General features: G+C 47.1%; 1 protein-coding gene across 1 annotated transcript in view; it reads left to right on the top strand.

Annotated features, from left to right (window-relative positions):
* The window catches only part of TMEM132D (transmembrane protein 132D), a 537,091-nt gene that overhangs the window by 244,690 nt on the left and 266,605 nt on the right, over nt 1-25,796 (top strand). The window contains exon 3 of the mRNA XM_021698657.1: nt 3,361-3,507. Coding sequence (XP_021554332.1) covers nt 3,361-3,507 — 147 coding nt within the window. The remainder of the gene's footprint in view (nt 1-3,360; nt 3,508-25,796) is intronic.

The following is a 25,796-nucleotide window of genomic DNA, read 5'->3' as shown; positions in this document are numbered from 1 at the left end:
GATGTGTGCGGTTCAAACCCATGTTATTCAAGGGTCGACTGTGTATATATGTGTATGTATAGTTTTGTGTGTGTATACCGTAGCTCTGCTATGTTTTAAAAACACAATATGCCCTTAACCCAAGCAGGTTTTACTTTTATCCGTCCCCATGCATGTGCCCACCATGGGAGAAATGATGGCTGTTCTCCCTGTCACTACGGTAGATATATTTTCAAGTATAAATATGCAATAGAGTGTCTTTGGAAATGAAGCGCTGTGTTTATCCCTGTGTAATGAAGCTGTCAGGGTAACCTGTATGGATGGAACCGCAAGTAGGTTATAAAACTTCCTTTAATGAATATACGTAACTCAGTTGTCATAAACGAAGGCAGGAATTAGCACTTGGTTCAAACCCAGTGAAGCCAAACTGCACATGTCCTACGAATTATCTTAATGGTTCCCAAACACCGCCACTTACAGCGAGGTTAGCATGTAAAAATGACTAGCCCGACGACAAACCTTGTTCAGTATACACCATAGATAATGCGTTTGAGGAATAACCACCCAGTTTCCTGTGTGTGTTCGCACTTGATAGAAACCATTCAGGGATACCTCTTGAGCAAGATCCGTCCTTCTGTTCAGGACATCTGCAACATGCCCTAGGAATGTGTCTTCTCTTATGAAAACATACTGTGTCGGTGAAAAGCAACCTCCTAGTGTCCTGCACTGTGTTTCAGAAAGAATGTCCCCTTCAAAATAATGTTATTTATTATAGCGTCACGTCACAGGTTACATAAGCAACCACGTTCTTTCCTGAGAACTTGAAAACGATTCACGGAAGAAGCATTATCTGAGCTCCACATGACCTACTTGTGAGTACAATTTAAGAAAAATATGAGCCCATTCTGTATCAGAAAAGTCTTACGCACTGATATCTCCTGTAGAATGAAAAGATCACCAAATCCAGAGTGATGACCTATTTATTTAAAGCAAATTTGACTCAATAAAATTCCAGCGCACCATAATTGGGACAGCCCTTAGAATTCATCTCCATATAATAGCATCTGTCCTCAGTGAATTGAACTTTTTTTAGCCACCATATCCTGGTTGCCTGCTATTTAACAGAGTTGCTGCAAGGCAGAAATCATAGCTTATTCACCTCCGTGTCTCACCGGAGTATCCAGAAAATGAGACGGCTTTCTGGCCTGTGCATTCACTTCCTAATTTATAAATGGCTGCATTCAAAGTGTTGGCCCGTATGATGATTATTTAAAACACAAAACATGCGATTTTTTTTTTTTCCTGCAGAAATAATGTTATCCATTGAAGCTCACCTCCTAAAACTTCCAGCTTTAGCATCGTGAGGGCCACACACGATGATTCCCCTTCTCTTTGTAGAACAGTCAAATCAGGTTGTGTGTCGGGCTTCCCCGGACCACTCTGCGGTTTGCTGACTTGCTAGGAGGACTCAGGACGCAGCATAGAGTCCTAATCATAGGGGTGATTTGTTACAGCGAAGGACACAAAGCAAATTCAACAAAGGGAAAAGACGCATGGGGTGAAGTCTGGGGGAGCTAGGCACAGGCTTCCAGAACCTTCTCCTGGGGGAGTCATGCGGGACGCCCCTGGTCCCTCAGCAATGACTTGTGGCCTCACGTGTGAGTCTCGTCCACCCGGGAAGCTCAGCTGAGCCCAGAAGCCCAGGGTTTTCACTGGGGGCTGGTCACCAGGCCCCTCTGCCCGGCATGCACCGTGATCCCAGACTCCGGTGGGTGTCAGGCATAAGCCCCGTTGTTTGTACCAACTGTTTGCGTATGGTGAGCCCCTCTTCTCAGGGAACGGTGGGAACCCCCTCCCATAAGCCCAGAGCTTGGATGCCAGCCAGGAGCCTCCTTGCCAGTGGGCCTTTCTGGAATACCAACCCCAGACCTGCTTCTGGGTCTTCTACACAATGTACTTTGAAGTTGTTTCTGGGGGAGGTCTTGTTCTTGGGGTTAGGGGTGGGCGTGTCCCTCTCTCTCCTCCTCCCGCCCTGCTTGTCTCTGAGTGTGCACGAGGGTTCGGAGGCGGAGGCCGGTGTCTGTGGCCGGGGCTCCGTGTCCGTGTGCGCACAGCAGTTGGACCTCTGGAGGGACGCCCCACCAGACGGTCTTCTCCCCAGTTGCCCGCTCGCCCCCACGGCTCTTGCTGGAAGGTTCCTCGTGTGCTTCCCAAGGGACGAGGAGGAGAAAACCCGTCAGGAACATGACTCTCAAACATGAGGCCAGTTCGCACATGCATTGCATTTTGTGTTGTACACTTGCCGTTCTGTATGTTTGTCACTTGAAACTTCTGAGAGCAAATCAGGGCTCTGCTGTGATAGACCCTTCCTCACTCACCAGCTTCTCGGGAAGGAACCAGGCCCCTCGTATCTTGGCGAGCAGCCTCTGGGCATGTCACGGTCCCCCTGCCTTGGACGATGAGGAAGGAGTGAAGGAATGGGCTTGTGTGTGCCGGAGAGCAAATCTGTAAAGTCCGAGTGGGTGTTTGATCTCTAGACACGCACTGACCAGCGACGGGTAGCAGGGAGCGTGAGTGGGATGGGGGTGAACGGCTTCCGCGCCAGATGGGTGTGTGTCAGGCCAAGGGGAGCACCGGGCACGGCTCGGGCTGCGAGGTGGTTCGGGGCCAGGGGACACCTGGGTCACCGCTCCGTGGAAGCACTGACCCTGCAGGACGCGTGTGATACTTCAAAGCGTTGCGACTGTAGGGAAGCGCACCTGGTGGGTGGGGCACAGTGGCTCAGCAGCCGCCAGGACCCAGATGCTCAGGGCAGGGGGGAGGGGGGGCTGTGTGGTGGGAGGGGGGCGGGTGGGGGTGGGGGTGCGCGGGCGGAGTCGGACCGCTGTGTTCAAGCCTCAGCTCCTGTGGTCCTGGGGCCCCTCCTTAGGCCCTGAGCACACCTGAGGGAAGCAGGTAGTCCAGGAGAGGCTTCCGTCAGTGCCTGGCGCAGAGGGGAGGGTCCGTGAGCGCGCGGTGTCAGAACCAACTTCATTCGTGCGGTTTTAATTCATTTCCTTCTCCTGTTTAGTTATCATGGTCTGGGGGTTTTCAAGAAAGTCATTGTTTAAAAAAAAAAAAACAAACCGAAGCCACCCATGAGCGCAGCTGTATTTCTTCATGCCCGCAGACTACTGGCCCTGTGCTAAAGGTGGGGATGACCAGGGGACAGTTAGGACAGATGGATTGCGAGGTGCTGGCAGATACGCGATTAAATCCTGTTTAGCGGGAGCTGACACCTGCCAGGCAGCCCTGTGCAGGTGTGCTCCCCGTGCTCCCAGAACCCGCGGGACCCCCGGCTCCCCAGCGCCGTCTGAGCTGTGCACTCGCTGTCTCCCACAGGGCCAAGGTGCAGAAGGGCGTGAGCGTCGTGGGGGTGAGAGCCAGCAGCCCTTCCATTTGGGAGGTCACGGAGGGCACGGACCACAGTGGCAAGTATGCACCTGCTGTCATTGTTTGTCAGAAGAAATCTGCTGGCTCGGAAACCAGGTGAGTCCCACGGCGTCTGGCGTCTCCAGACTTGCTGTGACGGGGAGCTCCTTCTCCCCGCGTGTGCTGACAACCCGTTCTCACTGTGGTTTGCATGTGGTGCCTGTTGTCTGTATAACTCGTGCTTCTCAGGAAGATGGATGGCTCCGACCCCCTCCACAGTTGAGCATAACCTCGGGGCACCTGCAAGGACTGCTCCGTGCAGGTGGGATTTATCTGCAGATGGTCCTGCCCTGCCTCATGGCCTCCTCCCCCTCAGTCTGGGCATCTCTGATATGATGGCCTGTCCCTCGAGTGTTACAACAGCGCTGTGTGTATCTGGGCACACGTGGGGTGCGTTCCCCATTTGCCACGTAGACGTATGTGATTGTTTGTGCACACGCACTTTCTGATGAACGGCAGGCTGTCTGCTGTGGAATGATAGGCCATTGTGAATCACTCTAGAGACAAATTAAAACTTGAATCTGTGTCTGATACCCACCAAATTAGAAACCCTCAACTCACAGCTGGGCAGAGAGACTTGGAAACTCAGTGGTTCTTGATTTATTCCTGTTTTTCTGAAACCTCATTTGTAGCTCTGGAGAATTCCTAGTCTGGTCACATATTTTTACTGCTTTCAAGCTGGTCGGTTTTTGCTCTGTATATTATGGAAAATTGAAAAAATAACAAGCAGATGAATCCCAGGTATGTAACACGTTATTTCTGGTGTCAAATTATTAAACTTCATAGCTCAGTGTTGGGAAAAAAACGTTTGCTTTCCATTTACTTATTCTAATATCGAGAACGTGAATCTCAGCTGATAGCTAGGATACATTTTTTTGGTTCATTATCAGGGAGCATTTGATGCCAGTCTGGGGACAGTTTGACTTGGGGTCCCGTCTGTGTTCCCTGTGCTTATTACACTGGTGGTGCTCCAGGACTCAGGTCGTCAACTCTCAAGCTCTCGCTTGTGTCCTTCCTTTTGTGACCAGTGTTCTAAGAGTTTTTCATGAAGATTTGCATGCACAGCAAATGAGAGGAAAAGGAAGAAATTCGGATTTAGAGTTCTGCCCTGTCTATGTAGTAACAGAATGGCACGCTGATTCACATAATGAACTTACACATATCCACACATCCAAATATGGCTGTGCCAGTCATGTGATTTGGAAAGCAGAGGTAAAAAACCTTAGTAAGGATTTCTTTTGTGTTGTGAAATTAGCAAAAATGAGGAAGGAAGGGTGGATGGATGTATGGATAGATGCGTGATAGGTAGTTCAGTAGGCGGGTAGGCAGGTGTTCTTTACCAGAAGAGGAGAGGAATTTGGGAGGAAGGATCTCAACCAGTCTGTTTTGTTTTCTGCTCTCTTTCTTGCATTTTCTCTGTGGGTTATTATTAATAGTAGGGTTGGAGTGTTTTCTATGAAACGTGAAGAGATTCGAACTATTTTAAACTTTTTTTTTTTGCTTTTGAATTTCTGGCTAAGAATTAGTTCAGTTTGTCTTGGCCCTGGAGGAGAAGTAAGGAAACTTTCTGAAGGTGCCTCATCCCAATTAAGGTGTAAGCTGCTTTTCCTGAGTCAAGCGAAGGCCTTGAACACTTCTTTAAGTGGGACAGAAACTCAGCGTCTGCAGAACACATGGAAACATACCAACATATGGGGCTTGCCACTTTTCTTTTATTTCTATCAGTATCTTCTTTCAGAAGCAAGTGCCCCAAATGGAATACCAAGTTATTCCTTCAAAATCCTGATACCATAATGCCATTGCCTATGGAGAACATGCCTTATCCCTTTGTAGATTCTGATGTCCGTTCTCTGTTTCCTGCTGTGGGTCCAGATGATAAGAAAAAAAGCACACATGTACACATAGACATACACACTTATGTGTGTCTGTGTAGGTAATATGTGATATATATTATATATGTATATGTGTACCACGTGTTTGTGTCTGTAATGAGATACATATATCTGTGTAGCGTGACTCTATGGAACATGTATACGATACATATATGATATGGGTGTTTAAGCATGTGCACACATGTATGCACACATTGTCATGTGATTTATCCGTACTCACATGTGTCGATGTGCGTGGAGGGTTATGTTTTTAGAATCCAGTTCTTTCGCCGCAGCTAGGAAGGATCTGCCTAATGAGGAAGCCTGCACGTGTGAGCTCTCCCTGTTTGGGAATGTGACTCTCCTGTTTGCAGCTCTGGTTCCAGCCCCTACAGCAGCATCTGGTGCATGTGGGGATCTCCGTAAATGTTTATTTCCTGCAGTTCTAGAATTCCACTTCATCTCTGTTACTACATGCGGTGGGATGCAAACCATACATCCTGAATCCTCGCCAGTACACCTGTTTAAAAAAGCAAGGTGTATAACAGGGTGTATATTGAAGGCCAGTTTGGGGGAAAACCCAGGGAAAGGTACTTTTTGAGCAGAGGATGTGGTAACTGTGCTTTCTCCTGGGTGGGGTGTCAAGAAGTTGGGGGAGAAGGCTGAGTGTAAGTTACATTATCCTGTGAACCATTTGGACTGTGAATTTTTCGCTCTGTGCATGTATTACCATTTAATAAAATGTATACAGCCAAATTGACATTTTTGAATATGATATATTCATTAATATATTCAATTTTTCTCCTCACTTCAGAAATTTTCATTTTACTTCTGTCTGCACAGTATTCAATGAAGAAATACCATGCTCCAGTATTTGGGGTAGTGAGCCGCCTGGGAGGAGAACCATTTCTCTTTATTTGAAGGATAATTGGAAAATGTATTATGGAGTGGATAGTTTAACATTAGAAGGTTTTGCTTCAGAAGTTGTCTTGCTTTATAAGTTCTCCCCACTCTCTTTGAATGTTTCTTAGTTATTCGTAAAAGTCAGAATCAGATCATCAGAATGCAAAGAGGCAATCTTAATTAGCCCGAGAGTCATGGATTTTGTATTGCTAATAATTCACCGGATCACGAAGTTGCGGTAATGAAGTTAAGTCACTGTGACGGGTGTAATTTTATGGATTAAGGAGACACTTGTGGTAGTGATGAATTCACCTGGAAGGAGAGATGATCTCTCATCTGAGTTGAAATACAGCCTTCCCTTTCTGGAGAAGTTTGGTTGCTGAAAACCTTATCATCATAGTATTAACATATCAATGTTATCCCAGCTAGGGGGGCTCTGGAAATAGTATGGAACAGACTAGAATAACTAATGCTCTGCTCATCAGATTCCATTTTGCATTTTTAGAATCTCACTCACTACAGCACAAGGTAAACTGAGACCAGTGTGTAACAGAAGCCATATATTTTTTACGTACTTGCTCTTCTCTGCATAGAGGAGTGTTTTCCAAAGTTTGCCACTGTTGCTGTGTAAATGATTTTAGGTGGTAACATTGAATAAACTTGAGTGACATTTGCTTCCATGGCTTTCGGTTCTCCAGGAAGACTTCTGATGGAAACGCTCAACCTTGGTCTTACAGTGTCTCCTTTGCCAGCAGATCATAGAGAGGCAAGAGTACACAGCTAGAATTTGATTTTTTTTCATAATTATCATCTACTTATTATATATGACACTGATGTTATGTTTATCATAGGTAATGTGTCCTGCTTTAAAACATATATATTTTAAGAACATGAACTGCTGTAGAAATAATGGATATTTCAAATAGAGGCAGAAATGACTAAAGTCATGAATGTACATTCAAAGTGAGGTTATTCTGGCATCGATAAGTATATCTCAGACTCTGTTAGGATTATTTGATTACTTAATTTTTAATGCAAATAAGAGTGACTTAAGCAAGACAGAAGTTTATTTTTCTCTCACCCAGAAGAAGCCCAATGTAGGTGGGCCAGGGCTGGTACATCAACTCCCCAGTCCTTCAGGGTCCCAGCCACCTGTCTTTTTGCATGGCATGCTGGTGCAGGGCTTGCATCCTCACAGACTAAGATGACTGCAGGGGTGCCGGTCATCACATCTGCCCTGTTGAAAAGGGTCTTCTCAGCTGGGTCAGCTCCCTTTCAGCAACTGGAAACCATGCCAACAAACCCCAATTTCCTCTTGCATCTCCTCGGCCAAGACTCAGCGAAGTGGCTGCAGCAGACATCAAAGGAAAGTAGGAAACATCATTGATGACGGACAGTGGTGTGTTCAGGTCAGCATCATTTTTCCGCTCCAAAGACAGAACAGACCAAGTGGATACAGCAGCCCAAATCCTCTTTCTCAGCAATTTTTAAAGGGCAGATGTTGTGGGATTTCCAAAAGGAAGATGAAAAGCACATGGTACCTGGCAATCTCTTTCACTCTGCCAGGCTCCTATGGAGGTTCCCAGAGAAATATAAAGGGAATATAGGGTGGGTAGACCCACCTTAGCAATGCACCAGAAACGTTATGCACCGGTTAGAAAATTAAGGCAGAGTTTGTTCAGGTGTAGATGGTACTGAGCTGAACGAGATTGCCAAGGGGGCCTGTCCCAAGTGTTCATGAGAGAGAGAGAGAGAGAAAGCTGGACTGTGAGTGGAGACCCAGGCATGAAAAGCCAGGACTGGTCCTGATGCAGACAGCACGCTGTGCACAGGTGTGCGTGAACATGAAAAGCCGGCAAGGCATTCCCTCTGGAAGCAGCAGAGTCCCCGCGTGGGGGGCACCCCCAGGGACTGGTGAGAATGAAATCGGGGAAACCCTCAAAAACCCGAGACAGAGACAGAACTGCCTTGCATGAAACAGAGATGCTTTTAAACACTGATCGGTGTTCTCAGACTCCGGTCAGAAAAGATGGATCGAGCCTCGAGGAGGAGAAGCCACAAGATCAGGAAGACGGAGAGAAGCTGGAACACCGTGGCCATTGGGTTCAGGGCTGCAGAAACTCGAATCTGCGTAGCTGGGCAAAACCTTCAGGAGAAAGAAACTTCAGAAGAGAGCATGAGAAGTGGAAAGAAGGAGAGACCCCTGAAACCAGCCAAACGAGTGTAAACAAAGAATGACCACAGGAACATGGGAGCTAACCTAGTTACCAAAGAGTCCAGCACTCCTAGCTCTGCAGCCAGGGGAACTGAAAGCAAGAGTTTGCACAAAAGTTGTTACATGCACTTCACACCAGCATCACCCATCGCAGCTGAAAAGCGAGCAGATAAACCAGTGTGGTGTGCCCACCCGAGGGGACCCTGCTTGCATTTACACAAAGGGAAGTGTTGACCCATCTACAACATGGACCAGCTCTGAGCACGTCATGCCACGCGATACGAACCGTTTAGACGATGTGTCCCGAGCGGACCACTTCTTAGACCTGCGTCTGGGCAGCTCCGCGGTTGCTGGGGAGCGGGGGCTGAGCCTGACTGCTGGTGCACGTGGGTTCCTTTCAGAAGTAATAAACGTATCCTGCAGGTCGGTAGGGGGGCTGCAAGCCACTCGCCTGTACACTTTAAAGCGAGGACTTTGACAACATATGAATTATATCTTAATAAACGTGCTATAAAAGTAGATTACAAAATTGCTTACAAGAGAATGCGAGTTTGTTTCTAAATGAATAGAGGGCAGGAAAAATTGAGACAGGACCCAACAGAATGTAGACCGCGCTCATCCCCAGGTGGTGACGTCACGTGTGACGCATGCATTCCTTGTCATTTTCTCGGTGTGTGTTTCTGAAAATTCCTGTAGTGAAGGTGGATTGTTTTGAATTAGGAAAAGAAGAGATAGGGAAAACAGAAAAATTAAGCTGTCCTGCACTGTGACAATTGTTGTTTAACAGAGTCCTGGATGCTTGTCCTTGTCGTTACGGAGTGGAATATGGACTATTTGGGGATGCTGTGTCCATCTGCGGGGTTGCCCAGATTCAAAGCCAGAAAGGTCTGGCCCCTTTGTTTCAGGCAATAATTACTTGTGATAGAGATCTTATAGATTGAAAACTGTTCCGTTTTGCTTTAGAAGCGCAGTGTGATGATTGCTCTTTGCTGCTGTGGGCTGTAGCGAGATGTGACAGACCCAGTGATGGAAAATAAAGATCTTGAGATTTCTTTTAATTAATGTAATAATTTGATTAGATATATTTTCTGGGGGTCTGTCTTCAGCGAGGCAGTTCAACTCTTCTGACGTCTAGAACCTGAGGTTAACAACAACAAAGCCTGAGATGATGGTATAAAGTTGTCAAAACTGTACATCTTTCCTGTGTAAGTGTGATTTGTTTGATGCCTTAAATGCTTGCGGCATCCTTATCATTGATTTCGGATTACGATATGCATATGTTTTACCATTTGAATGAGAATTCCTTTCCGAAGGGGTAGAAGGAACAGGGGCATCAGAGCCAGGGAATCTGATATGTTTCATTTTTATGCTGACCGACTCACGTCACCAGAGAAGTAATAGGAGGTAAAGCATCCTCTTCTGTGATACCAGCAACAATATCAACGTGAGGTCGGCCTTTGCTGAACTCTTGTGCGAATCTCATATAATCCTGCGTGTGAACACACTGAAGTAATCAAGGGCACCATGCTAAGAAAACCATCTATTAATTGTTTTCAGATTGTTAAAATGGCGTATAATATAGGGAGCCTGTGTACCCAAGTCCTCCTAGATCGTGGAGAATTATATTTTATTTCCATATTCTAAATGAAAACTTTCGTAGAGTACAAGATGAATTACGTTAGTCGCCTGTGGAGGTTTTATCAAGTATCGGGTCTGAATTCAGAACCTGTCAGAAGCATTTCCATTCATGTATGTTTTAATAACTTCGGCATTAGGGATACAACAGACCGAGGTATTGTTTCCAATACTACCAGATAGCATTTCTTCTAATCATATTGCAAGGGGGGGGAAAAAGGATGCACATAATAAAATGTTTTTCTGAGAATGAGGAAGAACAAGGGATGTTTATAGTGCTGTGCTGGAGGAATTATAAAATGCTTCATCCACTTTGGAGAGATATCTGTTGGTATCTGGCTAGTAACATTTAAGACGTGCATCTGTATGACCCTAAAATTGCATTTCTAGATACATCTAGTCCAGATTAAGGCTTGACTATGGATGTGGAGAGATGTGTACAATGGCATTCGTTGCTGTATTTTTAAAAATCACTGATGGCCAGAAACAAACTAAATATTCATCAAGAGGTGAATGGACTTTACAGTACATTCATATGGTGGAATCTTATTCTGCCATTGTGAGGAGTGGCTTAGATATAATTATATATATATTTTAAGACTTTACTTATTTATTTATTTGAGAGAGAGAGAGAGCAGGGGGAGAAGCAAACTCCACGCTGAGCATGGAGCCCGATGCAGGGGTTGATCCCTGGACCCTGAGATCATGACCTGAGCCGAAACCAAGAGTTGGACGCTCAACCGACTGAGCCACCAGGCGCCCCTAGATCTAGTTATTAATGTGTGGCAACCTCAAATTGACCTGAACATCCAGCATTGTGGAGAGTAGGATGTTTGGATACCATGTCTGATGTTACCTCTCAAGTGATTACAAAAGAGACATGCAGAATTGTGTTGTTTTTGAGGGAAACAGAATTAACACAGATGGAGGTGGGATGATACTGCTCCTTGAAAGTCCAGCCTCGCACGCATGACTCGGAGGATGGTGTGCAGGATGCTCTGTGGGCAGCGTCGAGGAGATGGCTCTGGGATCTTCCCAAGACTGTGCCTCGTTCTGTCCCAGGAAACGGAAGATTCCTTGTGCTGCTTCCCCGAGAAACATACAGACTAAGGATGGTGGCATGATAATTCCAGCACATGGCATTACAGTTAAGGGGAAATTATGAGCCCAATTCTCTGTGAAATTATACCTCGGGCAGACTCATTTACCATTTCCCAACACCCACCCAATCCCATTATGCGGAAACACGGGGAAGCGTGAGCTTTGCCTTAATTTACCCGTGTGTTGCTTTACTTTTATTACATCCATATATTTGATACTTAATATCTCCCATTTCCAAGTAGAGTACCAAATTTAGAACTAAATTATTTAGCACCCGCTTTCAGCGGGTGACAGCAGTGAGTTAGTGCCGTTCGTCTTGACTTGCAGAAGCTGCCTCTGCTCTCGGTGGGACCCCCGGGGCGTGCAGGACTCCGGCGCCAGGTGCCCTAGCTACAAAGCTAACAGTTGCGGCCTGAGTAATAACCTAATAGCAACGAGGAGTATATCATGCCGCTCGCTGTGTTCATCAGTGCCTCATCCACACACTGCGGTGCTGTGCATCCCGGCCGACGTTGGGCTGCTGGTGGTGTGTGATTTCACAACGCCGGCCGGCCCTGTACCCACTGCGTCGAGGAAGGATCAGCTCTTCATTCGTTGGAATCACCAGAAGCATCTAATAGCAGGCATATCTGATGGGACCCAGAACGGCCCGTCTAGAAACCCGTGGCCTGCTCTTCGTCTTCGAATACATTTCTGAGTTGGAGACCGCGTGGGGAGGGAATGTGTGTGTGTGCGTGGGTGTGTGTGCGCGTGCACAGCCCTTAGAATCCTGGTCTCCGAAGAAGGAAAACATTATCAGTAAGAGTCCTATGGGGAAAAATATGTCAATGTCTGTATCTATGTATCCATGTATCATTTCTCTGTCTCTTCTAGATCTGTATCTTGTCTCTATCTTGTTTCTATTTATACTTATACATATGTGTAATATGGATACGTGCATAATGCAAAATACGATTTTTTTAAAAATTTGCTGAGAGTCATGAGTATCTGTAGTCATACTTGTTTTCATAGGTGTTCATTGTACAACAGGTGCATAGTACCTTAGATGTTTTTGAGGGTGAGGGAGAAGTTCTTAGGGACAGCCAGCCTTTGATCACTTAGCTATCCGGGCTGCTCTGATCTCAGCCTTCATGCTCTGTGACCAATCTTGGCTGTGAGCACCTGCAAACATCCCGAAATCTCCACATTTCCCTTGTGTGCTCAGCCTCATGTGTTTGGATTATCTGTTTCTTGAAGGCCTGGGGGGCAGCTTAGAAAGGTAATAGTATTTCATGGGACATTAAAAAAAGAAACAAAAGGAGAATTATAGGATCCATCCAAAGTAGCTTTATTTATAGTCCAACTGTGAAAAATATCATCTTGTTTCTCGGGTTCTAAAAATTTCATTCTGATTATTGTTCTCTTGGACAGGATGGCTTCTTTTATTTTTAAATGTACGTATTTTGGATATTCTCTCTGCTTCCGTGCTTTGTGCCAATTGGTTCAAGAAGTTTCCCTGGTGACTTGTTAGCCTTTGACTCTTGTGATTAATTTTGTCGGCAGTTAGCCCGGCGCACCTTCTCTTTTTAGGCCTAGTTGGAGAAGATAGCAAGAAGGTCACGAAACTTTATATTCTTAATTAGTGCTCTCTTTTTTTTTTTTCCTGTTGGAGCTTTGGAGTTATAAATTATATATCATAAAATTCACCCATGTAAAGTATGCAGTTAAATGAGTTTTAGAAAACTTTGACCATCACCACAATCTGGTATTAGAGCACACTTCCGTTACCAGAGTCTTTTTTTTTTTACTCATCTGCTGTGAATTCCCACCTCCTCAATTCCAAGCAATGACCGATCTCTTTTCTGTCTCCATAATACTGCGTTTTCCATATTAGCCCAAAATGGAAACAACCCAAATGTCTCTCAACTGGTGAGTGGCTAAAACACTGAGCTACACCTTAGCTGTGGAATAGTACACAGCGATGAAGAAGAACGCCCCGTGTGCATGAGCAGGCTTGGCTGAACCTCAGCGGCGTGCTGCTGAGGGCGAGAGTGCAGAAACAGGAGGTGATGTGTTCTATTCCCCATTTATATGCAATTTCTAGACCTCAGTTTATGGTAGTTCATTTTCTCCCTGGCATCCACCAAGTTACCAGGCACCAGATTACTTTATTATTTCCTGAATTACTTTTATTTTCCTCTTTTTATAGATGAATTTGCTCTTTTATGAGATTTCAAAACTTTCTCTTGGTGGAACCTTAACTTGATCAGCGGTCAAGGAAATGATGTTGTAGCCAGCCAGCATCAAGAGCATTTTCATCTCGCTCTTTTGAAGAGATTTATCTCATTGAACCAAAGATTCCAATCAATAAACGCAGGGGGCTCTCAATCCTTCATCTTGGTCATAAAGGTAGATCTGGTTTTTATACCATAGAAATAAGATGTATGACCTCAACTTCCATTACAAGGTCGTGGCCTCTTGGCTACAGTCAGAATTCTAAAATATTCTGGAAAGGAAAAAAACTGGGTTTTTCAGTTGTGGATAGATGCCAGCATAGAATGCAATTAGGTCAGGATCTGTTTCAAAATGTGCAGCAATCATCTGGGACTCTCTAAACATAAGCAAGTGTCTTTCCACTCCGTTACGTCAGTGTTAGTCACGGGGATTGTCTCTGTCGGTCACTGCTTAGCATTGTCCCCGTGTAACTTTCGGAGCCCGAGATACTTGCTGGATGTGGTTTTGATGACCCACTCCTGGAAGCAGATGGAACGTGGATGAGAACAGCATTTTGCTTGGTGTGTCGGTGCTCATTACAACAGATCCTCATGGAGAAAACCGGCATGGAGCCCTGAGAAAGGGCCGCGACGGTGTGAGTGCCTGGGGACTGCGTGGCCTGGCTGCTAAATGCTAGTAGCAATTGGCCTTGATATGGAGACGTGGGATGTCTCCACCCCGTGCTGCTCGGTGGTTGTGGGCGTAGACTGCTGCTTTTCCATGAGATCATCCAAACGGAGGGGAGTCAGACTGAAAACCGTTGAAGGTGGGCCACGTTTCGCGAAGCCCGGCAAGAGTGCGCTGTGTTTACGGCACTCGCCCGCCCTTCCCACCTGCAGGATGGCCCGCTTGCTCCCTGGCCTCGACGCGCTCTCCAGTGGGAGTAAAGTTATTCAGAAGGGAGTTTATCTCACCCGAAGCGGAAACGAGGATCCCTTGGGTGCTGAGGTTAGCTATAACATCCAAACCGTGCAAGTTCTGGGGAGAGTTTGCTGCTCGCACCGGGCGCTGGATGCCGCATTGTCTGTGTGACTGTGGACAGGTCGCCAGTCTTACGGGAGCATGAGGGGGTTGGGCACCAGGGTCGTAAGTGGTCCACCATGTTTTATTTAATGCCCACAATGTCACGTCAGGTACGGCCTGACGCTGTCCTCCTGTCCGGCTTCAGCACCACCTGGCCCGCATTCCTCGAGTCCTTCACAGTGCGCGGCGTGTCTTACCTGTTTTATCTTGTGCTTTATTCTGATTGCTCCCCAGCTGCCGCTGAAGCGTGGGTCCCCATCCTTTTTGGGGGGCCGTGGACTGCGTTGGCATCTCCCTCATGCCTAGGAATCTTTTCTCAGAATACTGTTTTTAATTTCATAGAATCAAACTCCTAGCAGAGCCGAGGACAGTGGTTATATTGAAACATGGTTTAAAAAAATATTTTTTTGTGGTGCGGTAGATGTGCTCCCTTCCTAAAGCCCTTCAAATGAAGCCTAGGAGCACATCTCATCACCACCGTGATTTCAAACAAGTGTGAAGGGCAGAATCTATTTTGAAGTATCTATTACAAGTGCAAGATGACGTGAAGGTCAGTGACACTTCAGTTGGTGAAAAGTCACCGTCCTCGCTGCTCTGGCTGTTGCCTATGTTCCTTATTGAAGGGTGTGCTAAATTTTCACTTCATAGCTAAAAAAAAAAAAAAAAAATTATAAAAATGCATTTTCCCCATCTAGGTTTACAGACCCCTGAATTCCATCTCCTTGGGCCCCAGATTAATGGCCCTTCCATAAAACAAGTTCAGGTTCTTTAAAATGGGATGAGACATAATTAAAGAACAAAATATTTTTTAACATATAAACCTCCCTATGCAGCAGTTGAGAAAGGTATATTATATTACAACTTCTCATAAATACAATTGCAAACAATAGAAAACCTTCATGGGACTTCCCATATAGGAAAGCAATAGATCTGTGTGTGTGCCAAGATTTGTTAAAATATTCCATAACCTTTTGGTCCTGTATTCCAGGAACTAATCCTAAATAAGTCATCAGAAATATGATGCATAGGCATGGTTTTCACATTTTAATTAATAATAAAAATTTGGAATCTCCTAACTAGGTAAGGATAGAGGAATGACTGAGTAACTTTAGCATATTCACATAGCAAAATGTAACCGGGCCAATAAAATGGTGTTTTCAGATATTTATTGGCACAAGAAAATTCTCTCAGTTTCCTGGTGTGATATAACACATAACCTGGTGTGAGATACATGTTCAAAAGGCTGAAGGTGAAATGTGACAAAATTCAATAACAGTGAGGTTATGGGTGATATTTATTTTGTCCTGAATTCAAGCCATAAACTTTTTTGAGAACCTACTGTGTGCCAGGTACTGGATTATGCAGGAGGTCAGTGTCCTATGTTACGTCTCTTCTTAAGGGCCTCACAGCCTCGATCTTACATCCGTTGACATTTGCCAGGCTTTACAAGAAGCTTGCATTAGTTTTATTAATTACAAAAATATCCTGGGGCTTTAATTCTTTTATTGTTATTACAGACTTGCCTTAGGGAAATGTATGCTTTTCCTTCAAGAGTGAAATCAGGGTTGACGTGAAGGGAAACAGTCCAGGCATTGGTGAAATTGTTGACTCTTGTCGGAAAAAAAAACATCTTCAGAGATTGTATTCTGATCATCTCGGTGATTACATACATTGTTCATGTTTTGTCTTTCCATTCAAGGACACGATACTTAATTCTCTTCGGATTGCAAGAATGAAAATACCTGCAATGCTTATGAGATATAACGTGCATTGATTATCTTTTAGCAAGGTAAATTAAAATCGATTTGTTCTGTTATATAACAGTTCTAGAACATACGTTAAAATCGTATAAAAACAAAGGAAATCAACTAGTTCTAATGCCGTTGAAAGCATCAGAAGTTGGGTTTTTCTTTTCAAAGCATAAATATCATCCAAAAAAAAAGCCAGTCATAATTTCCCCCTGTTCTTTATTCACCCATGCCAGCCATGGAGAAAACTGCCTCCAAACTAATTTCACAGTGACCTTGTGATGGGGTTATGAGCCTAAGAAATTGTAGCAGGAGCCTCGGGCAGGATTTATGAGAAGATGTGAATTGGATTTTGCATGGGGAAGGAAAATTTCATTTAGTATTTATTGTCCAGCGCTATTTTAACATAGGGCAATGGGATGGCTTGACCCCCTTGAGGACGATCCTGAGCCCCATGCCAGCCCTGGGGGGTGGAAACATCAGACACGGCAGCTGGCTCAGCATCCTCCAAACCTAATGGCCAGACCCGTCTCACTCACCTCTGTTGTCTGAATGTGTTCTAGAACCTCAGGGAAGCCCCTTTCCACTAAAGTACAATGTCTGCTTCTAGACACCTACACACAGTAATGTGACTACAAATACCTTGCATGCGTTAAGAAACCAATATGTGCCAACCTCTCTTAGGTGTTGTACCGGTAACCACTCTAAACTTAGCCATTCATTCTCCTAACACCAAAGGCAAAGAGTTCACTGCCATTTTGTGGACCGTGAAACTGAGACAGACCCAGCCGAAGGCAGGTCATGTAAATTATTCCCTGGGATGGGATGAGCGATGCCTCTTTCTCCTCTCAAACTCTGTCTCTGTCGTGGCTCCTGGGACCTGTAATGCAACAGGGTCTTGAGATGGGGAGACTGTCTTGGATTGTCCGGTAGACCCAATGTAATGAGACTCTAATGATCCTTGTAAGGTTTGAATGCAGTGGGATCAGGGATCTGACAGGATCGGAAAGGGGGACGAGGAGCCAAGCTGAAGACACAGGGCTGTGGGTTCTCCCCTGGAGTCTTCACGAAACCAGCCCTGCCGGTGCCTTGGCTGCAGACTCCTGCCCTCCGGGACCGGAAGAGAGTAAGTGTGTGTTATTCTTGGCCACCATGTTTGTGGGAAATGTTGCAGTAGCCAGGGGCACCGAGCGCCCTTCCCTAGTTCGCTCTTGTAGCTGCAGTAGAACGAGGTCTCAGCCCCAGGGAGGCAGGTCGCGGGCTCGGGCTGCTGGCCGCGGCGCTGCCTTCAGGATCTTCTGACTCCTGGAACGGGCCCCGGATTGAGGAGAGCATAGTGGGTGAGTGAACGGCAGTGTGGGTTCCCACAGTTTGCGTCCAGAGCCTGCCCTGCCACCACCAGCAGTGTGGCCTTGGCCGAGACACACAGTCCCCTAATCTTCACCCCTCCCCCCCCACACACAAAATGGACATAATGGCTACACTTGTCTCCTGGGGTCCTGAGGATGGAAGAACTGAATGCCTGAGACGCACTTTGCCTGGTTCTTGACTCCCTGTCCACGTCATGATCACAAGTTCATCAACAGAAGATGCCGCAAGGCTTTCTAAAGCCACGAGGGCTTAGATGCCAGATTTGAATCATGCTGCTGGGACTGTACATCCACCAGTCAGGCAGCGAGTCATGTCCATTGCGGGGAGGTGTGTGTTCAGCGAGTCCTTCCTGAAATGAGTTCCAGTGATGGTGGAGAGCTGAAAGCCAGCTTACATGGTCACGGGGTACAGAGGTCTGACCCTGGGGACAGTGACATATGTGGCTGCCTGGTGTCCTCCTCGGGAAGTTGCCTGGAGATCTCGATGAAGGCATCTTGATTAAGAGACAAAGCGGGTAGCCCTGTATACACGGTGCTCATGGAGTAAATGTAGATTTAGAACATGCTGGATTGGGGCTCTGGGGAGAGGCAGGAGTTAACCTTCTTCTAGAGGACCATCTCAAGATATAAAGCAACAGTTTATGCTGGAAGGCTTTGATGAAATGAGTCTCTCCCAAATGAATAAAAAGCAGATGTATTATAAGCAGGGCTTGTTTGCCATCGCTGGGCATTCCGGAGCATCTCTAATCACAGAGCATATTGTCTCACACCAGACCGTATTTTCCCGTAAGATCAATGCTGTCCCTGGGGGTTGCATCCCTGATGGAGGGCTTCAGCTTCAAACAAATCCTAGCTGGCAAAAGAATGTATCATAAAAGCAAAACTCTAACCATCCGAAACACTGACCATCATTTTGTGCAGGGACGGTGCATCAGACCTCTTCTGGTCCGCAGGTGTCCAGCAGGCGTCTAACTTACAACCAGGCACTTTGCTAGGCACCAGGGATGCCTAGGCAGTCAGACCCATCCCTTGAGCACATAAATCATTTTATCTCATCGAGGTGGGTGCGCTGAGCGGTGTGTGCACTTACTGTTTGTTTTCTAAGAAGCCCCACTGTTCTGCACACGGCAAAAAAAGTCTTCAGTGTCAAAAACCAGACTGTAACTTGACAGCTGTGGTGTTTCGGAAGGAACAGCACACTTAGAGTGATGAGACGTATTTTTGATTTCTGTATCGGTTAGGGTTCTCCCTGTCTGTTGAAGGTGACAGAAAGCCCGGGTCCAACTTGTCTCCTCAAGCGGGAACAAAGGGATGAATAAGGAGGTAGTCGTGGTAGAATGATTGCCTCCCGAAACAGACAAGTCTGACGGAGACCTTCAAGTGTGGCTGGTGTGGTGGCTTCCAAATAGGTCTAGAAGTTCTTTGACAGCCCTCCCTTCCAAAGGTGGCGTCTAGCAACCCTCCCTGACGTGTGGGTCCGACTTAGTCACTGGCCCCCCAAGGGACAGAGCAGAGCAGTGATGGCGTGGGGCTTGTGAGGCTGGATCATCACCCACCCTGCCCTCGCGCTCTACTCTTTCTTGAGACGCTCCCCAGAAGCATGACCTTCGGATGGCTGTAGCCCCGGCTTCCTCCTGCCTGTGACCTCAGCCCCAGGGAGCCGCTCCAGAGCTCCGGACCCTTAGAGGACACGGGGACCATACATCCTCACTGCTCTTCCATTGCACGGTCCAGCTGGGCTTGAGCCAAGGAGATGGCTTCACCACTGAGCTTCTCTCTGTCGCTTGGCTCTTCTCCGTGCCAGCCGTGACCTCAGGAGGGCTCCACTCTCTGCGTGGGAAATTGGGGTTTACCTTCTAGCTTTAGAGCCTCCTGTTTTTCCAGGAGGGGAGACGCAGTGAATATCTCTCCAGCGTTCCCTAGTAGTCCTGGGATCCACTCTGATGGGACCAGCCTCAGTCATGTGCCTCCCTCTGGACCGGTCGCTGTGGCTGGATTTAGGTCACATGCTGGAGGGATGGCAGCCATCAGTCAGCTTGGGTGGGGGACAGTTTTCGATCCATCGGACCTTACGATGAGTATTATTGTGAGAAGAGAGAGGGACTTAGCCCACGATCATCTGAGTGGCTACCGTGTGCTGAGTACAGTTCTGCAGCTACTTCAGGGAACAGGAGAAGAACAAAATTTTCTTCCTCCTGTGGCTTCATTCCGGTGATTGAATTCCGAGTGGTTAAAAACACGGCAGATCTGCTGACGGACCCAAAGGTGTCAGTTAACAGCTGTGTAACGCTGACTATGTCGCTTTCTTCTGTCTTATTTTCCTCACCTGCAAAATCAAGATATAACGTGTTTTCTCCTCCTTGGCAAGTTTTCTCTAAGGATAAAATGAGGTGAGGGAGGTGGGAACGGTATATAAAATATAGAACAGTATTGTTTTCAATATTGAAAGCAGGTTCGCAGCCTGGGAGAAAGTACTTGCAAATCATATTGCCGACAGAGGGCTGAAGTCCAGAATAGAAAACAAATGACCCAATTTAAAAAATGGACAAAATATTTGAACAGAGGTTTCGCAAAAGAAAATACGCAGATGGCACCCACAAGAGGCATGTGAAAATGCACTCAACGCTTCCAGTTAGGAAAGACACACACACCCAGACGACACCCAAGATACCACCACACAGCCTCCAGAACGGCCGGATTTCACCACAGATGGGCTTCTGCTCACGTCTTCATGGCGGCTGTATTCCCAGCAACCCAGGGTCCACCACAGGTGAGCTGATGGACAAGGGTCCATGAATCCATAAACGGAGTAAGACTCAGAAGTCAAAAGCAATGACGTTTTGGTGCATACAACATGGATGAAGCTCAAAAAGAATGTTTTTGCCGCGTGAAAGAAGCCAGACACAAATGAGTGTATCTTGTACCATTCTGTGTACAGGGAATTCTATAGACATTGAATCCAACAATCACGGCAGAAGGCAAGTTTGGGGTTGCCCAGGGTGGCGGAGGGGCTGGGAAGTGACTGCCCAGGTTCACGGGGGACTCACGGGGCTGATGGATGTGTCCTGCATCTTGATGGGGACTGTGGTTACAGGGCTGGACGTGTGTCAGAATTCACCAAGGTCTATACTCACAATGGGAGCATTTTATGACATGTAAATTGTACTTCAATAAATGTCATTTAAAAATAAGTTCAGGGGCGCCTGGGTGGCTCAGTCGTTAAGCGTCTGCCTTCGGCTCAGGTCATGATCCCAGGGTCCTGGGATCGAGCCCCACGTCGGGGCCCCTGCTCCACGGGAAGCCTGCTTTTCCCTCTCTCACTCCCCCTGCTTGTGTTCTCTCTGTCACTGTCTCTCTCTGTCAAATAAATAAATAAAATCTTTAAAAAGAAAAAAATAAGTTCACATTTACGCAAGGTCTCACGGACCTGCCAGGATTTTAGGGTGTGCTGCAGATGAGTAGACGTGCAGCCAAGTCCTTCTCTCATGGCCTTGAGAGTGGGAGCTCTCGCAGCTCTGTGAATTTAGGTATGGCAGGCAGGGACGTTCCGAATCATTCAGTTGGCTCGATTGCTCAAAGTGGCAGGTTCAGTAAATAATGTGTGTTATCACAGGCTGCGCTCTGGTGAACTGCGGACCAGATCCTATCCCCGTGTGTGTTTTACTTCACCCGCACTGTGTTTTAGAATTGGGAGAGTTCACGTCCAAATGTAGACTCTTGGCGTCTCCGGCGACGCGGTGACTCCGCCTCGGCTTGGCCGTGCCCCTGGCGGTGCTCGGCAGGATGGCGGTCAGCACCCTCCACGTGCGTCATCACATGCCATTCGGCCCCAGTTCCCTTCCCGGGCCCCAGGGCCCTCCGCTCATTTCTGGTGCCTGATTGCTTCTTTTAGGTGTTCTGTTTTATGACCCTCGGTTTATTTGATGTATATATTTTGTGTATGCATTTATAGGCACTTGGATACTTGCACCACCTCCTTTCCATTTTATAGCAGTTCCTGCAGGATAAGATACTCATTTCCTTTCTTCAGAGGAAGAAACATAAGGTCAAAAAATGGAGGCACCTGCCCAGGGTCTCGTAGGTAGGAATTTCCAGAGCTGGAATTCAAGGGGCCCCTTCCTCTTGTACTGTGGTCCCTGTTAGTGGGAGGGAAGAGGAGGGGGAGGAGTGGAGCAGTTAGTTTTAAAATGAAGGCTAACTCACTGTCCGTGTCCTCTCTGCTTCCTTGTCTGGTTTATCCAGGCTTCAGATGACAGAGTTTGCGCTCCGTTGTGACTGCCGTCGAACCAAACTGACCTGTCCTCCGATATTCCCACTTTTTTTTTTTTTAATCAAATATTCCCTCCATGCCAACCCTTGAGAAAGTTTTCCAGAGCATCCCCTTTCCTGTATCGGATTGCATTGCACAAATTGGAAAGAGTATTGTAGAATGTAAATTAAACTCTTTGGCATAGTGATAACCCTTCACGTTCTCGATTGCGTTTGGCGTCTTTTGCCTGCAGACTCCGTTGGAAACTCTTGCTGTTCCGAAGTCCAGCGAGAGGGTCCCCCGTTGCTCCTACCCTCTTGGATGATGAGCCTGATGGGCAGAATTGTGTCCTCAAGAGCACACAGAGGGCAAGCAGGGCGAAGTTGGTGGTAGATCTCTTGAAAAGCCCGAGAGGGGCGGCTGGTACCCTGAGTCTCACGTGTCAGCATCAGTGAGAGGTCGATGCACCTGCAGGAAGTAGGGAAGCTTTGGAATTCCAGAGATAAGGGAAGAATCGGATGGGGGATCTGAGTATGGAGAACGAGGAGGAGGAGTTATCTGGATGACTGTGTTTCAAAACTGAAGGAAAAAAGGGAACACGTATCGGACTGTCAGGTGCAACCAGAGAGAAGAAGCCTTCTGGAAACCCTGAGCCTGTTTTCTGCCTCTCCTTCTGTCTCTGCACCTCAGCTCCTTCCGCAGTGTTGTTAGGATTGATGAAATAGGTTGAAACAGTTGACTTTATAGATTATTGTGCATATCACTCAGAGGGTGGATGGCCTGTGAGCAAAGTTATGGGGCTATGCAATGCAATTTATAAAACAACTGTAGTTTCTGGGTTTAAAATACGTGAATAAAATATTTAAGATCGTTAGACCGTATGATTTAACTCATGTGGAATTTAAGAAACAAAACAAATGAGCACAGTGAAAAAAAAGAGAGAGAGAGAGAGAGAAACCAAGAAACAGACTCTTTTTTTTTTTAAAGGTTTTTTTTTTATTTATTTGGCAGAGAGAAAGACAGCCAGAGAGGGAACACAAGCAGGGGGAGTGGGAGAGGGAGAAGCAGGCTTCCCGCCGAGCAGGGAGCCCGATGCGGGGCTCGATCCCAGGACTCTGGGATCATGACCTGAGCCGAAGGCAGACGCTTAACGACTGAGCCACCCAGGCGCCCCAAGAAACAGACTCTTAACTACAAAGAACACACTGATGGTCACCAGAGGGGCGGGGTGGGGGATGGGGGAAATGGGTGATGGGGACCTAAGGAATGCACCTGTCGTGACGAGCACCTAGTGATGTATAGAGGTGTTGAGTCCCTATGCTGTACACCTGAAACTAGTGTTACGCTGTATGTTAACTATATTGGAATTTAAATAAAAATTTTAAAAAAAGGTAAGATAGTTTCAAAAAAAAGAACACAAGGTCTCTATGTATTTACATACTCTGTTTCCTTGCCCGGAATGTCCTTCCTTCCTGTCTCTACCCATCCAAATATACTCATCCTTTGTTATGTCGTTTAAATGTCCCCCTTTCTGGGACTTTCTGCCCCCCAACCTCCCACACAAAGGTAAAAGGACCTGCCTCTCTTCTCTGTTCTGTCACACTCTGTCCGTAGTTCAGTTGCTCTCTGGATTCTTAGATCCCTCCCTGCACTTCGGGGAATCTTCAGACTCCCTCTCCGGCCTCTGCTCATGACACATGACTATTAAGGCAGTTGGGAAGTCGTAAATGATATGTCCATATGTGGGCCCAGAGAGTTCAGTCCCAGGACTTTTGTAGGAAATAAGCCTTCCTTCCAGCTGGTAGAATGTAAACTTGGAACGGCTGGTCACACGTTTGCCATAATGTGCCTAACCTCCTGGGAATTGTGTGCACAGAGAAGAGAGGGCAGGTGAAGGGCAGGTCCAGATCCCCTGTGGCCGTTTTACACCAGGATCTGGTTCTGCCCCAAGTCAGAACCTTCCTTAGGCTTTGTGCACCCATGAGCCAATGACGTCTAGTTGCTTAAACCAGTCGAAGCTGGATTTCTGCCATCTGCAGACCTGTCTTAGACCCCAGGTTATAGTTCTGACTAGATTGGTACAGCTTGAGATGGCTAGGCATCTGAATTTGGGTATTGCTCGTATCAGAGATGTTAAATCTTTGGGCAGATCCCCTCTGAGTATCTCTTTGCCTGCTGTGTGATTTCAAGTGGGGAATATATTAATACTTGTTATTCTGTGATTTCACATCATTTGCCTGAGAAGCCTGATACTCAGCCTCCCTGAAGGTCCGCAACATCACTCAGATTAAGAAAATCACAGAAATTGTGAGTAGGGACCCTTTGGTTCAAGATGCGCATTTTGCAGACGGAGAAACTGGACCTGCAAGGCACTGAGGATTTTGTAGGGAGCCTGGGTTGTTGGAGGCCGGCTCTTAGGGCAGTCGGGCAGCCGCCACCACTGACCCGCTCACGATGTTGGCCCTGTTAACTTTAGCATCTGCTGCAAACCTTTGGTGGTTCTCTCCATGCTTTGCTTGGAGAATATTCTGGATTCTGGAGGCTTTAGAAACTTGTCAAATGAGAAATGAGCACATCTCTCTGATAGGATCAGACTTCAAGAGAGAAATTGCAGGGTGATTCCCCAAGCTACGTATCTTAGCAGCCTTGGAAATCATGAGACGTGAGATTGTATTTTAGGATTGTTTGAGCAAACCTCCATTTCTCCTCTCCTGCCTCGCTTCCTAATCTGAGGAGATGGATCTTGAGTCTTTCAGTCTCCCTGAAATGGTTTTCACTTCGGTTGTCATTTTAAGTATGAGTTTCCCCTTAATCCTGGAAGTTTTATTTCATTTTGCACCTTTTCCTATAGCCTGAAATTTAATTTTACTTTGATGCTGCAATTTCTAGATTCTGTTTTTTGTGATTGTATTGTGCTCTGAGGTAGACAGAAGGTGCTCCAACTGCACCCTCATTTGCAAGGGATGCTGTACGGAGAGACAGGAAGAAGCAAATAGGTTAAAAGTTGAGATTGCAGTGTTCTGAAGTGGAGCTCACTCACTTTGCCTGCCCCATTTTCTTGTAAAGCACTGGCTAATTACCGTAAAATGCGTATTGTGGACACAGGTGCCCGCGAAGGTCTGGAGTCATCGGCACAGGAATGCGCTGCGTAACAGTACATTCAGGAGCTGAACTCCCCGTTTCTTTCAGAGAGGAGCCCAGCTCGGGGGGACTCTGCCGTTCCCGGTGGCCTGTGAAAGCCCTTCGTTTGTCCCTTAGGAGCGCGGAGGGGAGGGGAGGGTGGGCTCAAGGTGAACCATAGACACGGAGCACGGAGTGGCATATTTTGTCCATCGAGGGCTGGACGGGACACTGAAATGTCAACTGTCTGAGGCAGACCCCCCTGTGTCCCCCGGGGTGTCTTAGTCCTCTGGTGGCAGCCCTGTAGTGGTGTGCGGGGGACGGTGGGGGGCGGGGAGCTGGTGAGAAGGCACATGGAGTGGTTGCTGGCAATCGAGACAGCTTCTGAGGCCGCCCAGAGGCTAGGACCGTCCCCTCAGGGCTAGGCGTCCCTCCAAGACGCGCGAGGGGCAGGGGAGGTCACGGGAGTGCCACCCCGCCTGGGTCACTGGCGGAGAGCATCAAGCAGCACCCCCACGACCGAGTCCACTCTGCCACTGCCATGTGCCCCCCGTGGCCTTGCTCTCTGTTTCTTGCTCACATCCCTCCTCACCTTTACTCTAGTGACTCCCCTAAAGTGGAGACCCCCAGACCGGGGCCCTGGATTTCTCCTCGTTGGCCATATTGTTCTGCTCATGGTGCCACCGGCATGGGGAAGAGGCCATGACTGGGGCGTCAGGAGTGACTCTCGGGGGGGGCCCTGCTCCGCGGCAGCTCGGCCCACACGTTCTGGTTGGCGTGGGGAGGTCGGAACTCCGCGTCTCCCGTGTTATCTCCCGACCAAAGCCAGCTGGTGGAACACCCCGTTGCTTCTGTAGA

Source organism: Neomonachus schauinslandi, chromosome 14, assembly GCF_002201575.2.
Source record: "Neomonachus schauinslandi chromosome 14, ASM220157v2, whole genome shotgun sequence".
Taxonomy (NCBI): Eukaryota; Metazoa; Chordata; class Mammalia; order Carnivora; family Phocidae; genus Neomonachus; species Neomonachus schauinslandi.
The sequence above is the reverse complement of the archived record's forward strand: the minus strand, read 5'-3'. Positions and strand labels throughout refer to the sequence as shown.